Source organism: Aulonocara stuartgranti (genome assembly GCF_965226115.1).
Source record: "Aulonocara stuartgranti genome assembly, chromosome: 6".
NCBI classification, from domain to species: Eukaryota; Metazoa; Chordata; class Actinopteri; order Cichliformes; family Cichlidae; genus Aulonocara; species Aulonocara stuartgranti.
Window position 1 is genome coordinate 24,985,327 of NC_138944.1, and position 18,456 is coordinate 25,003,782.

Here is an 18,456-nt window from a genome sequence, read left to right on the forward strand (position 1 = left end):
TCTCGCCCTCTCTCTATATATACAGGACAGATATATATTGTGTATATACGGATAGTTCCAGATACTTTCAATGTTTTTTTGATGTTAACCAATACACAAAATTGGTCTGAGACAATAATTTAGACTGGGAATTTCACTCCATCCCAGACAACCCTGTTCATGAAAACCACCAGGCCACCAGCTAAGTTTGTAGGCTAACCCTATTTGTTGATTAACCAGTAATAATTGAATAATTAGAAATTTGGTCACTGAGTTCATTTAGGAGTAAAGTACAAATGATTAGTTGCTATGATTAGGAGTGACTGTGGCTCAGGAGGTAGAGTGGGTGCTCTGCTGATCAGAAGGTTGGTGGCTCAATCCCTGGCTTCTTAAATCGGCATGTCAAAGTATCCTCGGGCAAGATGCTACCAAACCTCAAGTTGCCCCAAATGCATCCATCAGAGAGTCAACATAAAATGTGCTTAGGCATGCAAAAACCACAACTGTTTGAGTGTTCAAAATGAGTGGGAAAGTGCTATATAAGTACAATATAATGTATTAAATCACACTGAAACTTGTGAGGCTTGACATAGTGACAATAATTTGGGGTCTTATCTATATTATGTATTATATTCAAAGCACACACACACACAAATAAATAAATAACAGGCCACTTCCCCTAGCCATCACTCTTGAGTGGGAAACCTTGAGATATGGCTCTCTATCAGCAGATATGTTTTCATTTCAAAGAGACAGTTCACAGTTTTTTAAGTAATGTTGGCAGTTGGCTTTTTGACATCTCTATGAGTACTACTGGTCTGCGTTCATTCTCTTAAGATCCTCCTATGACTCAACAGTGGTTGGAGGTGGCAGGATAGTCCCTCTTTAGCACGTCCATTGACACATTCATAGCTACGGGCATTACCACGACTGGAGCTGGCAGCTCAAACTGATACAGCTCAGCACCAATACGGTGTTCATCCAGACTACTATCTGCCTTGGGCGATTTGGGAGAGGTATAAAGTCCCCGAACTTAAAAGACCCCTCAAGGTGTGTTGTGAGTCTGTGTTACTCACTATTACTCTCTTTGCTGGGGATGTCCCCCCCCCCCCCCCCCCCCAACCTCTCCTTACACCCAGTGTCAACCTTCTGAGTGCTTTTTAGCATTTTTCTTTGCAATTATGCAACTTATGGAGTTATGGTCAAAGATGGGGTTGAAGTTAGTTTTTACAAAAAATTTTATGGTGAGTCCTGGCATTAATGCAATGTTATGACTGCCTAGTGCTCTGAATGTCAAAGTGAAGAAATTCAATGAAGCGCAGGTAAACGGCGGGTTTTAAGCCAGTATTATAATATAATAGTCATTCTGCGACACTAGCATGCAGTTTAGATTTCAGGTTAGACACAACTTTGTGGACATCGGTGGTAGATGTGTATGTTTTTGCTGATCTATGTATACCTGTTACATAGCAAGTTTTTTTTTCAACAGCAGTTGCATATGTTTTTCCTGTGTTTACTTGTTTTAGATGCTAGGTACAGCATGCCAACTTCATAACTATCACTTACAAGCAAAAGCTGCCTCCAATCTTAGACATGATGACAATGAGTAAAAACAGTCACTGCACTTAAGCTAGTGAAGCCAAAACGCCATTTACATGTCAGTGCGACTTTTTGAAGCTTTTCTGTAAGCACTGGAACACAAAAAGAAAAAAGGCTAAATGTCCTCTTTCATCCAAATACCAGAGCTGTGCAGTACCTCAGCGTTCTTTGCCTGTTGGGTCTCAGTTAAACTTTTTCTGATGAAATGGTTGAAAGGTTTGGTTTTTTTTGGCAAAGCTTACAACTCTATTTTGGACTAATATCCCTGACTTAGAAAAAGTGGCTTTTAACATCTCCATCTTTTGTCTGCAAGCCTGAAGAACACTGTGTTTATTCTTGAAGTATAAACTGAACCTAAGGTCTCCTCCTTTGTCAAAAGTGGTTTTATTGTGGACTGTGAATGCAACATTATAAACAAGGTTAATGATAGTACTTGCACTGTTGCATTAGGACTATAAAACGATTATTTATACATCGTAACCTTTCTTAATGTTGAGTAGAGTTATGTGACATCATCAATATGAAATGCTCGAAATGAGCGTACACAAAAATGAAGAAAAAGATTACTCTTCTACATCCACAATTCTATTCAACATTTTATTTAGCTACATTTAAGGAACATTTTTGGGAAAAATCAGTATTTTGGTGTGGAAAAACTCAACAGATTCCCAAAAGTGAAGAATAGACTTTTTAAAATTAAACCATTTGTGTGCAGACATGGGCTAACATCCTCCTCGAGATCAGTCAACGCGTCAACTTCTTTGTCAGGAGCTTTAGCTCTAAACTAGCGAACTTGTTGAAAATCTGATTTCTGTCACAGATACATGCTATCTCTGCACTAATAATTTTTTTCATCTGAACACCCAACCCGAGAGACTGAGGAGATTTCTTATTAGTTTGGATTCTGTTGCCTTGAGGGGGGAGAAAGCGATGAGATATTTGACCAAACGCAGAAACCCAATAAGGGGCCATCGATTAGGAGGGATGAGCACCATATTGGACACACAGGTGGCAACAAAGAAATTAAAAAGCTGCAACAAAGAAATGGAAGGAATCAAAACTAGGGCACCTTAAATCTCTTTGCAGGTGAGGGGTGTTTGGGCAGCCTGGAGATAAAGTCACAATAGTAAACTTGCATGGATGGTGAACTATAGACTGAAAATAGTCTATTATCTGATGATCTTCAGGAACGTGATAAATCTTTTATGTTCATACTCTTCTGTTTATAGAAAAAAGTCTGCATATTTTAAAGTATTTTGGTTTTAGTAGTTAGAGTTTGACCAACTTCTCACATGCCTGCAATACTGAACTTAAAGTAAATTTGATTAACTCAGTGTTCACTTAAAGCTATGTATATTTGAAATTGTATTTCTCATTTATTAAATTAATTTGTCTGATTTATCAAGCTAAACACTTTTCATAAAGGTCATTGTCTGGCAGAGAGAAGCAGAGAAAAACGTGTCATAATATTCTGCTTCTTTTTTTTGTTTCTTTGATACTATATATAGAAATTCATCTAGCCAGTTCAAAAACACTGCAGAACCAGTACTTCTGTAATGAAACGGATTTTCGACTGTGTTGTTTTCTTCACTTCAAAGTGGGTTAAAGGTCTGCAGTGTGTGCCATTAGTGCTACAAACACAAGGGGAAAACATGGTTTAAGACCACAGTATAACCAAAATTACTGTGAGTGTGTGCAATGAACTTCCAGTCTCCTGCCTATGAAATGAGTGCTTCGAAGAGGGTCTCTGTCTTCAAATCAACTTTGTTATTTCAAGAGGACAATAAAGTGGTAATAAGATAGAGTCAGTCTGCGATCAGTTGGCAATTAAATTGGGTCTTTTTGTGTTGATACTGTAATAAGCTGTAATAAATCAGCAGTAATTGCAAATATGTTGCCATATGCATACATAGAAATTCACATTAACAACTTCACTCAGAACCTCATAGATTTGAAACAGAAATTTGGAAATTCCTCCAGAAATAGTGATATAGTTGCTGTAGGATGGTAATTTAACTGAAAAATGGCATAGCCACTCAGCAACCTTGCCCTTATATTGGAATATAACCAGAATATAACCAGCTGAGTCAAGTCACCTGCTGCGGAGACGCATCACAGACGAGTTGCATTAATCAGTGTAGACTGACTCAAATTAATTGCAAAATGTTTGAAATCTGTTTGCGTTTGTACATTTAATGGAAATAATTTGCAAATCTTTGTCAATTTTTCCAAAAGTGACTACAATCAATTCAGACCATCATTGCTTGCTCAAAGTTTGACAGCCACTGGACGACTGGTGCAAACCTATGATAGCCAGAGCCTGAGGATGGTTGCCAGTTGGGCTCTGCAACAACTTGAAATCCCCACCAAATGTGAAAATATTCGCTGATATCAAGGGGCAACTACTGCTTTTTATGTCATATTTTCACTCCAGTGTGACTGAGCCACGAGTTAGTAGCAAGTTGTTATTAGTGCAGTAAACCTTAGATTTTGTCTTTCCAGGTCAAGATCACCTTTTTTGAAGATGCCATACAGTAGCACAAAATATGTGCACACTACACACTGACACAGTACTGCATTACGCCATCACAGCTAATATCCACCTTTTTCTATTCTGTCAACATACTGCTATGACAAATACCTGCTTTTATGAATTTGTTCAAACAAGTGAAGAATCAGAGTCTTACATGAATCTGGGTTTTTAAGCGTTCTGGTGTTACGCAGACACTTAACATGCTTGGGTGCAGTCAAACTGCTGCTATTTCCAATCATTTTCATGTAATCAAGAAATATCAGGGACACCTGGTCTTATGATGGCTTCTCCTTGAAAAGTGAAGTCTTACTAAATGCTCAATGCAGGTCTGGAATTTCTTATAGTCTATAGCCAACATCTTCGTGTTGAAAAGTGGGGTAAACACATCTTATATTAATGTTTGTAGTCTAAAAGACACTGTGACCAGCCAGTAGAGCTCCATTTAATTTAACGGCATCTCCTTGTAATGAAAGCCATTGAATGTTGGTCAAGGCTGCTGTAGGAAATGCCTGCCTTGAGATTGTAACAGGCAATGGGCAGCTTGTGTGCTTTAACTGATGATTATGAAGGAAGTTTGGATGTAATGGTTATAGAATAATGGCTTTCTACATGCACATTTTCTGGGGAAAAGAAGGCTCGACCCTGAAAACAAAAAAGGAGGAGGATATGTCTCTATAGCTTTCATCAAAATGGTGGACAATGGATCAAACAAAGCAACTGTGTAACCCTACAAAAGACCCTAAAATGTAAAATCTAATTAGTTCCCAGAACAAACTCGTTGCCTTAGAAAAACTAAGCACAGCTTAGTGCCCTTACTTAAGTAAGAGCAAAGAAAGGAACACAAGAAGAAAAGGAGTCAGTCAAAGGTGGCTATGTGATAGAAAACAAAAGTAAAACAAATGTGAACCATGATGCAGAGATCTTGGGTGACTTGAAATAGTTCAAAAGCAACTGTTACACATGCCATTATTTCTAGTGCTCCATCAATATTGCGACCCTTAGACCCTTGGAGAAGAAGCAAATGGATGGATGGATGATGGATAACAACAATAATACCATTCTATATGCAATACTCTTGGCTTTCTATGGGGGGGGGCTCTCTCTTTGAAGAAATGTGCACAGTAACTTTTACTGGACATCGATATTGACCACATTATGTGTGCAAAAACCGTAAGGAGGAGACAAGCAGAGACAACTTCACAGCTACTTCTCATAGTGGCAAGGTTGCTTTTTGAATACTGTCTATATTTAACTTTGACAAGAGGGAATGGGTATGTTTGTGCTGTAAATACTAAGTGTGCAGGGGCTATAATATGAATTGGCTGCAACTGGATACATGTGACTAGGGGGCAAATGGATCTAATGGTAGTCTTAATGCTGGCCTTGAATAATGAGGCCTTTGTCTAATAAAACTGGAAAGCCTCCAAATACCTATAGGGACCTCAGCTAGTTAGAGCAATAACAGTCTATCAAAAGAGAAAGCAAAGTGATTACTTAGAGGGTAATAAATACAAGGTTCATGCTGAGGAGGGACTGGAGCCTAGAGTGCAAGAGAGAAAGACAGAGAAGCAGACAAAGTGAGACAGAAAAAGGCAAAGAAAGACCTTAGAGTATGTATACATTTATATATATACCTGCAGTAGGAAAATGCACATACTGCAGGTATAGTCACTCCTTAACCTTACAAATTTTTCAATAACCACAATGTTGAGATAGTTTCACTGAAAAAAAAGTGCAAGTGAATTGAATGTATGAGGACCTTGATCACTTTAGAGAGGACAAGTATGAAAATAATGAAGAATTAGAAATAAAACTTCTGAACAGGTAAAGTATTTTTTTTCTCCGGGATACTTTGAAAACTTCTTCCCACCTCACATCCTTTGAAAAATAGTTTAAAACTCAGCTGAAATGTGCTACAAGAAAGGACCACCAAACAAAGACCACAGTCAAAGCCACTGAGTGCATTTCTATCGCGGCCAAGGGCAAACACTTCTCTTGAGAAGGAACATGAAGTTCCAAGGAAATATTGTCCCTAATTCAAAATGACAGAATAGAGTTCAAGCGCAGATGTCAAGATTGTTTTGAATTTGAAGAACAGCTTAAAATCCCATCAGGCACACTTTGATTGCTTAAAACAGCCAAAGCAAATTGGGATCCCTGGCTTCAGCGCTTTCAAAAAAAGTTCCTCGCTGTCGACCGTGAATTCACGGGGTGTTTTAAATGGTGAGGTAGTGCTGACCTGGAGGAACAGCTTTAAGGCTGGAGAACTGGACACAATAACACCACCATCAATTACAGCCCTGAGAGAGGAAAGAGAGAGTCCAGTCAGAGAATTAGAGAGATGTGGAGCAGACAGGTGGATCGACAGCCTCCAGGCGGAGGGAGAGGCTGGAAAAAAAGAAGGATGACAGAGAGGACAGAAGAGAGACAGACTGCTGGTCGCTACTCTAACTAAGTGACGAGATGAGGGTAAAGAAATAAATAAAGAGTCAGTCACACAGAGCGAGTGGCGGCCTCGGGGGGGAGGAGGAATAGGAGCAATTGAGTGACAGAAGTGAGAGATGGGCTTCATCAAGACTGCTGCCCGATGGTCAGGGTTCAGGCTGTTGTGCCATTGGTGTCCCTCTTTCTTCCTTTAGGGTCGGGGAAAATGTGCTTGTGTGTCAGTGTGTGTGTGGGTGGGTGCACATGGGCGTACTTGCTCACTCTCCAATGACACGTGAGCAATTCATCGCCCCCCCTACGAGAGCGACCAATGCCTTAGCACACTACACCAGGCCCTGATCCATTTTAGCTAATGTATTACTGAAGAAGCATCACTGCCCACTGCTGACTGCGCTGGACTGACCTAAACACAGCTTTACTGAGCTTTGCTGAAGTGCACCGGGTGTTACTAGAGATGCTTCACAGCTTCCCTCGCAGCAGATTCAGAAGTGTTTCCTGAGTGCGTCTGGAGTGCACAGTGAACAGAGCATGCCTTCGTGCATTTTGCGTAAAGTTTAGTTTGGTTCGATATTTTATAAAATTCATATGAACCTATGCGGCCCAAAGAATTTGTGGATTTAATAGCCTTGAGAATGGAGATTTTACAGTGTTACCTGAACTTGGCTAAATAAAAAATTACAGCAGACTGGAAATCTGATGAATTTGTTCTATTCCAACCCTGTGTCTGAGTAACTGCAGGGATGTGCAACTAAACTGAAGCAGAAAATGTACTTTAAAGGAAATATATTTCATTTCATTTTCATTGGTTAAAATAATTTAACAAAATCTTGGCATTAATGCTTTAATACAGCGGTCCCCAACCCCCGGGCCTCGGACCGGTCCGTGAGTCGTTTGGTACCGGGCCGCGAGAGTTGAGGCTCAGGTGTGAAATGTATAGTTTTCAGGGTTTTTATTGGTTTTCAGCGTTATTTTGTTATCGTTTTTATCGTTTACTCGGTTTTCCTGGGTCTTTTCACGTGTGTTATGAATAAATTTTCTTTTTTTCGGTACCGGTACTAGTTTTGTTGTATTTATCCGCGACACCTTAAAGGCCGGTCCGTGAAAATATTGTCGGGCATAAACCGGTCCGCGGCGCAAAAAAGGTTGGGGACCGCTGCTCTAATATATATTTTGTCATTTCAAATAAAGTAAATAATGTATTTCCTCACATCTCCATGATACTTTTTTACTGTTATGTTTCCCATTGGCCACAAAAGAAATCCACACAGTGGCTTATACTGTGTTCTTTCATTGGGCCAGAAACACCTTTTTAAACTTGGAAAAGACCATAGCTCTGGTTAAAATAAACACTTTGTTAAAGGACCTTTGTTTGAAGCTTACAGTAACAAACACACTGGAGACAAACTATGAACTGTTTGGAATTGCAATGTTGTTGCTTTTGAAATGGCTGCTTCAAAGACATCAACCAGGTCTCCAGGTCATAGTCAGTTGCGTTATTCAAAGTTGCTTTGGTGATAAAATGGTAAAATGGCATAGGCGCTCAGCCGTCTTGCTTTTGCATAGGAATATAACCAGAATATAGCCAGTTGGCAACCAACTGTTCTCTATGCAAAAAAGGCTTATGGCAGATAAGTTCACTGGAGCAGACTGACTCAGATTGACTGCAGTGTGTTGGTGGATTTATAAAATGTATATAATGTATAAATAATTTGCAAACCTTCAACAATTAGTTTCTCCAACCAGCCCGAGACTGCAATTGTTTGGGGACAGGTTGCCTCCCACCTTGTCAAAGGGGGTGTGTTGCACACTAAGCCTCTGGTTGGTCAGTTGGTCACTGCAACTTACTGAAATCACTCGCCAAATAAGAAAGAATTAAAGGAAATCACTAGGGAACCACCAAGTTTTCCTAGCTGCAGGGAGGTCACTGACCATGTATCCATCCACCAAAATGTTCTCACTTTGCAGACCACTGGGGTGGCAGTAGCTCAGGCGGTGATTCAATCCCCGTCTGCTCCAGTCTGCATGCCAAATGTCCTTGGACAAGTTACTAACCCCAAGTTGCTCAGATACGTCCATCGGAGTATGAGTGTGTTTCAGTGTTAGATATAAAGCACTTACATAGAAAGAGCATAGAAAAAAGTGCTTGTGCGACTGGGTGTGATTGGGTGAATCAGGTAAGTTGTGCAAAGCGCTTTGAGTGCTCAGAGAGAGCAGAAAAGCGCTATCTAAGAATGATTTTATTTACCATTTACATACAAGTACAACCTGAATGTGTTTTGTTAAAATAACAGAAAATTGTGCCATTTTGAATACAATAGATAGATGTATAAAGTGTGAATTCTCAAGCTGATGCATATTCCTCTTACTTCCTCTCAGATGAAATGACACAAATTATTGTTGATAGATAATTTATTACTCAAACACACATTCTCTTTAAATTACTTAGTGTGCAAAGAGCAGAAAAGTGAGGGTAGAGAGGAACCGAGGAGGAGAGTGAGGGAGACAGGGCGACAGACAGGAGAAGGAAGGGAATGGGGGAGGGCACTGGTCTGTCCTTCCTTGGGGACCAGACTGCCCCTCCTGCTTGCCCATTAAAAACAGAATTCCTCCACAAACTGTTTGTGTTTTCAGTCCAACTCCTCCAGGGTGCTGCTTGCCACAGCACAAGACGAGTGTCCTCTCCTTCTCCGGCGTCTCCCTGCTCTGCATTGTAGCTAACATTCCCTTCCCTGTTCTGCTGGAGACCAGTCTACTATCAACATGTGGCACATGTCCTTGACAAGTCAAGAGGACCCTTCACCATAGGAGTTGGGCAGCAGTGTCAACCACGCACCCCATATTTCTCCCTTTCCCCCTTGTTCTCCCTTACCCTGCCTTCCCTCATTCACCCTTCCTCTCTTAATATTGAGTTGCCAGGGTAAAAGGGGGCCAGAGGAATCTAATAACTGTGACAGTGGGGCTTTGGCATTGTTCCTGAAGCTGTGCAGACACACACAGGGCTGTCAGCTGGCTCTAATGAAAGGTTAAATGAATAGGACAAAGTGACAGGAGGTACAATAAAGAAACAAGAAGGAGGAGAGAATGTGTATGCAAGCATGTGTCCATGTCTCAGTGTGACATTGTCTCGAGGGCGGCCTCCTTAGTAAGGAACAAGGACGGCCCCTCCACAGTTTTGCAATATTCAAAACAGATTGGTTTGCGACAGTGCATGTGCACTTTTATGTGACTCTGTGCCGTGTATGCGTGTGTGTGTGTGTGTGTGTCTGTGCCTCTCCCACCAAGACACAGATGCTGAAGAGGAATTCCAGCATGGGGTTCTTTGATAAATGTTAAGGTCGCTGGCTGAAGGGAGGGATGGAGGCTGGATGGGGAGGAGTGGATGGGAGAGCGGGTGTGGTGGGGAAGAGGCAGAGGGAGTGACGAGGGGGGACGCATGTCTCGTCTTGTGCCTCTCCCTGCCTGTGCCTTGGTGGAATGCAGAGTCACATGAAAGAGGCCCTCTTTCTCTCTCCCTCTCCCTGAGACTCGTCTCTTGTATCTGTCTCAAAAGCGCCACTGTCCCCCTCCTGACACACTACCTGTCAGCACATTTCTCCTCCACTCCAAAAACACCCACAGCCACAAACACATGTGAAAACACACACACACACAATCATAGACTGTACATGCAGGCAGAAACACATACAGATGTGCCCTTCACACACAGTTAATGAGTGTTAAGTTTCCCTCAAACAGGAAAAGTGAACTAAGACAAACAAACACACAAAATCCTATCATCCTGAGACCGCTTAATTACTATGATTATCACCATAAATAGCACTTTTGTCACCAACAATCACACAGTAGGACTTCTAACATGTCATCCAGGTTTTTGGTGATGCGTTGCAAAGCGCGCTCAGCTCAAAGGGCTACAGCTTAGACAATGAACCCTAAAAGATTGTGACAGAAATTGAAATACTCATACAGAGTTAAATATTTAATGTATAGCATCAAAATAAATATTCTTTCCTCCCAAATCACAAGATTAAAAGACAGTACAAACTAATCACTACCTTGACAAGTCTGTAGGAGGTACAGTTGGGGTGCACAATTATGGCCAAGATTATTTTCAGCACGGTTTTCTCTTTGTTAACATCCCATGAGCTGAATCTGAAGTATTTCTAAAGAATGACTGATGATCCACGTCCAGTGACAAGCTCTTCACCTTGTCCTGTCCCAGATATTTGCTTTCTTGTTTTATATCTGTCTTTTTATGTTGTGTTGCTCATCCAGACTAGTTGTGCAAAACTTGCCGCTGTGAGGTGCAGGGAACAGCTGTGATTGGTGCATGCAGGCATGTGGTCAGGCACTTAATTGGGGAGTGCTTGATTTATTTTTGCTTTGCATTCTATAGGCAGGGCATGCATTTTCAATATGGCTCGATCGCGGGGAGCTAAAATTTTGACTGACATTCAAATTCGATTAACTATTCAGCCCTAAAGTATAATGTATAATTGTTAAATATAGGTATATAAGTTAATTAGCTAGCTTATATCGCTATCTATCTATCTATCTACAATTACACGCGTATTTTATCCGTAACAATTCCATCTCCCACCAGCACATAATATTCTTTTGCCTTCAAAAAGTCAACACAAATGACTTTTAAATAGATAATTTTCTGTTGTCACACTGTAAACACTACACTGTAAGCATATATAAGTTATTACTAAGAAAAGAGAACTGTTTGGGTTAAAATGTGCACTCTTTGATGTGGCTTTGTTTTGGATTCAAATTTCTCTTTCATTAGGGTCAGAGGTTATGGGTTCAGTAATAATCACCTTGCCGCTGAGAGGAAAAGTGTCTTTCAAACATGCACACATTCATAAATTGCACACACATAAATTCATAAAAGCATTCAAAACGTAATTGAACACATATACAATGCACCGACATCCTTTGCTGATTTTTATCCAAAATCAAAGACATAGAATTATATTCAAGGCTAAAGAGTCCAAACTCTGCATTAAGGCTTGCTAATAGAAGCTAGATTATACATTCAGCCTACAAGGTTACCAGTGTGTCTGAAATATTATCAATATATTCAAGTGAGAATCATTGTCAGAAAAAAAGCCTGCCAGAACTAAAGTCTCGAAAAATCAAGGTGATTACGGCTCCCTTTGGCCCAGAATATATGGATTTACACACTAGTTAATACACACCGACAGAAACATACACACACACACACACACACACTTAAGTTATCTATTTTTTTTTTATCTCACTAATATGAGAACTAAACAACATCCAGATGTAGGATACACAGCTGACTGTTGCAATAATGTTTTTATGGAAAAGGCAACAAAGTACTTCCATAAAACAAAATGCATATTACTATTACTATTACTAGGTAGATAAGATCCCAGAAGAAAGGCCTATGAGCTTTTTAGATACAGGATTTCTCGCTTTGAGTTAAATGGAAATTGTAATTAATGACTGTATCGCTCTTACACAAAGAAAACGGCTTCTTTATGAGTCACGCCAAAGTATAACTGGGAGAACACCCAACCCTGAAGCATCTTGTTGCAACAACAGTTTTCACTATAAATACACTGCTGCAGCGCTAATATAACATCAGCAAAATGTTACAATCCTGTTAAGTCTCTGAAATCATATTTTAAACTGTATATGGTAACGTTGCATCCAGTAAAATCAAACGTGCTGGTATGTATTTGTTTACTCATTGATACTTCCTGATGCTCACTATAAGAGTGATGATAGTGTCCAGGATTTACACGGTTATAAATTTAGTGAGACACGTGGTGACAAGTTTCAGGCTGTCACTGGTGCACACTGAACGATCACAAGATATAATCTGTCAACAAGGACTCGTGTCGTAATGAGCATAATGGCAAAAAAATGAGTGAGGATGTTTTACTCTGCTTAAATAAATTGTTAAACAACACTGGCCAAGTACTTTGAAACAACAAAATAAATTAAAAAAAATAATGGCACAGTAAAATGAGCTGCCTCTACAATGAGTCTGTCATCTTTCCAAGAAACTCCAATATCACTGTCTTGGATTCAGCTGTGAGGTTGGTGTAGCACCACGTGAACCAATTTTCCACCTGCTGCAGGTTCTGCTTAGATCTCTAGAGAAGTGGACTGAGATTGCCAGTTTCTCTCTAGAGAAGCAGCTAAATAATACTGAGGGATACCACAATAGCAGCCCGGCTAGCGAGCTAGCCAGTAGGGAAAACACAACTGTGACTAAATCCTGAAAACAGCAGAAGGAGGACTGTGCCCTGAGAAATAAATGTTACATGCTGTTGTTCCATTTCTAAAACACCGCATCACACCAAAGACCTTATAATGTGGACAATCATAATCTGGCATATGATCTGCTTTTCATATAAAATCATATAAATTTTTCATTACAAAATAATTTTTAAAATGTATTGCTGCTGACCAGTTAGGCCCACTTCATCCCATCTAAGTCCATGGATGGACTCCAAAAAACATGACGTGATCACATCACAGTCTGCATGACAGGGTAAAGGGGTGCAATGAATTCAGCATATAGACACGGAGAGGTCCCAAGTCCACTTGATATAGTAACAGGCAACAAAAAGAAACCCAAAGGCACAAGTTCTCCTTTTTAGAGCAAAAACTGAACATGAAGTTGGTACACGATCTGGAATATTGTGCAATTAGAAAAAAACATCAGTCAAAACTTTAAATAAGGCTGCAGCCCAGCAAAGGAGTTGCTGCATATACACTGGAGCATGTCTTTAGCCTGTCCAAGCCCGCTATTTTAAAACAATGATAAATGCCATTCACAGGAAGGAATAACAGTAGCTGACCAATAAAGATTGCTCTGGTGTAAAGAAGTCTGAAGAAGAAAATGCCTGGAATGAATTGTGGAGTTTACTTTGTCCATCCTTCAGTCAGTACATAAACAGATTTTAAATGAAAGAATTCTGGATTGAGAACCAGAGGAATCATTTCAAAGGCTATTCAGGTAAAAAAAAAAAAAAACATTGTCAGGCACAGTTACTAGAAAAAGAACTAGACACTCACGGCAATAATTCCAAAGTCAACATGCTACGTCTCAGTCCTCAGGAATTTTTCATGAGCCACCACTTATCTTGTCATATCAGATTTCTTCCACCAGCTTTTTTGGAGGGAAGAGAAAAGACACCTTTAGGGCAAATTATTCTCTTCTAATCAAATCACTCTGTATGGCCTGAGGAGATCTTTCCATCCCTTTTTGAGTCACTCGGGCAAAGGCCACTCATGCACACACCCAGAAAAAAAAACGCACGCAGTCATTCAAAGGAACACTCACTTATTCGCAGCAGCAGTTTGTCGTCTTTTTATCTGAAAGCAAGAAATGAGACTCAACAGGAAAATAAAAAATACAAGAAGGAACCGAGGAACAAAGCGGCGTCTGGAATTTCCATCGCAAGTGAAATCCCAGATTTTCTCACTCCCTGTTCATGGAACAAAATCGAACAACTTTATTCTGGAGTGCAGTCAGTGCAGAAGGGAGCTATAAAATATAAATTATACCACATAACCCTATACCTCCCAACTGAGCCATTTGGTTACAACTATACTCCTGTTCGTTACACAGGTCCAGCGTCTCTGCTATTTCTATAGCGTCGACACGAATTATATCCCAGCCCCACTGAAGAACGTATGGATTACAAGTGAAAAGTAATTTCCCTACCGATTGGACAGTTGCCACCAAGTGACACTGAGGTGTTTATTTTACTCAGTCGCTGGTAATTAGTTCTGGACAGAATCAATTAAGGCCACCTCAAATTACATCTGAAAACCTAAGAGTTATGACTGCGCCTCAGAGGGCAGGAAAATGTATTAGGGTCGCTGTGCCAAATGTGTCCTATCACAAATAAAGACAGAGTGAGTGAGAAGCTTCCACAAGCACTCAGTGTCTTCATGTTTTAGCACACGAGTATTCCCCAGTTCTTCCTGTTTCCTTACATTATCGCACATAAGACGTTTTAACATTTAACATTCGAAATGAAGCCTGTAGAAAACAAAAAAAGGGCATTAAAAAAATGAATGCATAGAAGTACAGGTATCAGGTTGCGCTTTGTAGATGGGAGGCCAATTTTAATCTGATTAACTTGCCATTTCCAAATGTGATCCGTTTTGTCACCGCAGAGACAATACCATAATTGAGCAGACTGAAACTCTTACAGCTATCAATCTGCGTGATAGTGTGAGACTAAACACATCTTAAATGCTCGTGTCATAACAGCTGTTCACCCTACTCATTACCTTTTGCTATTTATGTCTCCTTTTTTTTTAAAGTTAGGAATCACATGAACACAGACCAAATTTCATAATGTTTTCACAAAGGTAAGTGTGTGAAGATTCGGTTCCTTGCTTTGTGTGTGCTGGGGTACGAAAAATGGAATTACGTCTCGCATATGTATATTGTTTTAAATCAAGTATGTCTCACGCTGTGTTCTTTATTAAATTAGGAGCCCTGCGATCCAATTTGTTTCAACATTTCACTGTGTCTCTGTTTTAGTCGCCAAAGCTCACAGCTTAGGTTCTGGTGTCTTGTTTAAAGATTTCCATCTTAAGGCATCCCTATGCATGTGACCCCCCCCCCCCCTTTCAAAATATTACCTTTGCTGTCACTGCCAAGACACACTATCAGTCACTCAGGAGATTATCGTTGATGGGAATGGATGGAGAGTAGCAGCGCCATATCGGTACCAGTGACCCACCTCTGAATGAATAAGAACAGTGCAACAATCCAGCTTTGACGCTGCTGAAGCATCGCAGAAACACTCGTGGGAGAAGATGGAAAAAGTGCTCTCTCTCTCTCAGATTTGCTGAATATCTTTACCTGTTAGCATGAGTGAAAGTGCATATTTCCTTTCATCTAAAATAAATGCTGTTGGTTTTTCTTCCTGATCCGCACTTACACATATTCCCCTTCACTTGTGCCTCTCTGAGGTTAAGCGCTGTACTTTCAAACGCGGCCTCATTACTAAAATTGTACAGAAAAATATTTTGGGAAATTATGGTCAAGCAGTGATTATCTCTGTAAATTCATCAATTGAAATATAGGCATAAGCAGCTGCATAAATAGGAGACAGCAGCAAATGCATAAATGCACCGAGTGGGTTATCAGCAGAGTCTTTATGCACTTAGCACTCATTCTTATTAAGTGAGGAGGCAGGGAGTTAGAAAGTAAGAAAGCCGGGGGGAAACAGTGAGGATGGAGTTGGTGTGGAGGGGTGGGGGTGTGGGGTGTTCTCGTTGTGAGGAGTAATCAGAGGAAGCCAGCAGGGGGGACAGGGAGGGTTGGTGGGGTCAGAGCAGAGCACCACTGAGCAGCCTTTCTCTTCATTAGCAGCCTCTCTAAGGGGGGGCGTCACAGGCCTACCTGTCCAGCAGATTATTGAACCGACTAACCAGTGGCACCCACCCCACACACACACACGCTCTCCCCTCTCTGATTCTCACAGACCCAGAGGAATCACGACCTAGCTGCAGATCCTTTGACAACTTTAACTTTTTCTTTAACCTCACGCAGCAGAAGTACAGGCTGGTGCAGAAGGGAGTCTGTTTCCTGCATATTAAAGGACATGTACGACGGTGTTTTTCTCTAATAATTTTTGAGGATTTTTGTCTTATAAATGTACTATTTTTTTTTAATTGTTTCATTCAAAATATGCATTTTATTTGCTAAGCTGATTTGTTTCACGGTGGCTTTCACGCAGTTCTGAAAAAGTCATAATTATCCGACACAAAAAGCACAAGACAGAAGCATTTCGAACATGATGAAAATCATTAGCAGCATTTTAACATCTGCAACTTATGTGGTAAAGGAAATGTGAAATTGAACAGATCCCCACTCGGTCTGGCTGAGAGACAGCAGCACGGAGATAAAAGTAATGAAATGACACTGCAGGAATGTAAATTGGCATTCTTCACTGTAGTAGCAGCACCAGCTCATGAAACATCCTTGACACACACGCACACTCATACCAGGCCAAAATACTGTTAGGCATTAATCTCGCACACATCTCACTGACGAAAGTGTGAAGGTACTTTTAAGTGGGAACATTCATCTCAGTCACCCTCATTGTTTCTCGTTTTCTACCCCTCACACACTCTCTCTCTCTCTTTTCCTCTCCTCGTCTTTTGAAGCGTTCAGATATGTCCAAACTGAAGTGTCTTAAGCTGACTTTGAAATTCAAGCTGGCCGTCTGCTTGTGTTTCAATGAGTTTGTTTTTATGGGTGAACTGTAACACAGGGGCACATAAACAGTGGGGATGAACTAGTGTATTTGGCAAAAAAAAAAAATTTTAAAACACACACACACACTTTACAAACTCTTAAAATTACCTAAAGGTTTTGGCTGCGTTGACATAGCACAGGAAAACATGTTTGTTCCTTAAAGGAGAAGGAATTGTGCAGAAAAATTGAAGCAGGATTTTCAGAAGAGGGTTTTTATGAGGCCTAAGAAAATTTACTTTCCAAATTTTAGACCCAGCTGAGGTACAATCAAGTGTGTCCACGTTGATCTAAAACAACACACACCGTTTTTATGAGCCCCTGTGTGTCCTTGATGTATGAAGAAATTGCACTGAACTCCACTCCAATCAAGGCCTCAATACCAACTGGTATCAAAGTGGCTTATACATAAATATCATGTAAACACTTTAACAGTTATACAATTTACAGCGCCTGGATTTTTCCTGTCAGACGCCACCTAAAAGTTTTTAATTTGTCTCGCAGGAGCAGAGAATTATGAAACACTTTCAGGCAAAAGCTTTAAATAATAACAAGTGAGGTTAGATTTTGTTAACTTACTTTTTAAGCCCCGTTTTTTCTTCAGGATTTGAAAGGCTCAGAAACGCAACAGTTGGTGATTTTGTAAGACTCACAGACGAGGAAAAGGTAAAGAAAAATTTATCTAAACAAGGTTAATACATTTTTTTCTATTAGTTTTACTGACAAATCTAGCAAATACGTCATATGAAGCAAAGCAAACAGGGGGAAATATATGACTTCAGCAAAACTTTTTTTTTCTTCTCTCGTCTGACCAGCAAACAAGTTAATAAAAAGTTACAGCTCCCGTGATTTGTCACACCGATGTGCCATCTGAAAAACTTCAGAAAGTACACGCAGAAAAATCATATTTACCATTGCTGCATGTTGTATCTGACAGACCCCGGGGCTCCTGGCACTTTTCAAAGTTGGCGTCCTCAATAAAGTCTGATTTCGCCCTCAAGTGGGGAACTTTCTCCTCTTCAATCCAGTCCGATGTATATCTTGCGATTCACGCTCGGGTTTCTTTTCAGACTCAGCAACGATGTTTTTTTCTTGACACTTCTAGGAGTAACACGGGGAAACGAGCGCTCGCTTTTTCATCCCAAGATTGAAAGCGTCCCGACTTGAGAGAAAAACGCGCGTCGTTTGGGTACGGGTCGGTCTCACGGAGAGGAACGCGCGACCACGACACTCTGTCGCCTCTCCTTTCCCTCAAACCGTAAACTGAAGTAATCAAGGAAACTGCAGGGATCACTGTCAGCCAGAAGCCGAGTTGTAACTGCTTGCCCTACCTTGATGAAAAAAAGAGAAAAAAAAAGAAAAGCTTCCTACACTTCCCCGGTGATTTCCTTCTGCAGAGTCAGCACAGCGGAGAGCTCGGACGGTCAGGGCTGCTCTGTTGTGTTGGGTGAATTCAGATCAGTGTTTCACACGCCGTGTGTGACTGTAACCCAAGTGACTGCGGGTCCACGGAGCTTTTGTGCCTCATGAGTTGATTTACAATGTTGTGCCAGCATGAGGATTCGCTTCGTCGTGCAAGAAAAATGTGCCAAAAACCCTTAGCCCCAAGATAAGAAATCGTCAGAGAGGCGTATTA

At 40.6% G+C, this 18,456-nt stretch overlaps 1 protein-coding gene across 4 annotated transcripts in view; it reads right to left on the reverse strand.

The window, feature by feature from the left end:
* bnc2 (basonuclin zinc finger protein 2) overlaps positions 1-18,456 on the reverse strand; it is a 169,862-nt gene extending 151,406 nt beyond the window's left edge. The window contains exon 1 of one of the 4 annotated variants that reach the window (XM_082537189.1): positions 17,733-18,454. In XM_082537189.1, the coding sequence (XP_082393315.1) occupies positions 17,733-17,735 (3 nt within the window). In that variant the 5' untranslated portion in view covers positions 17,736-18,454. Of the gene's footprint in view, positions 1-17,732 lie in introns of all 4 variants that reach the window. The other 3 variants (XM_082537185.1, XM_082537187.1, XM_082537192.1) reach the window with 3 other exon arrangements.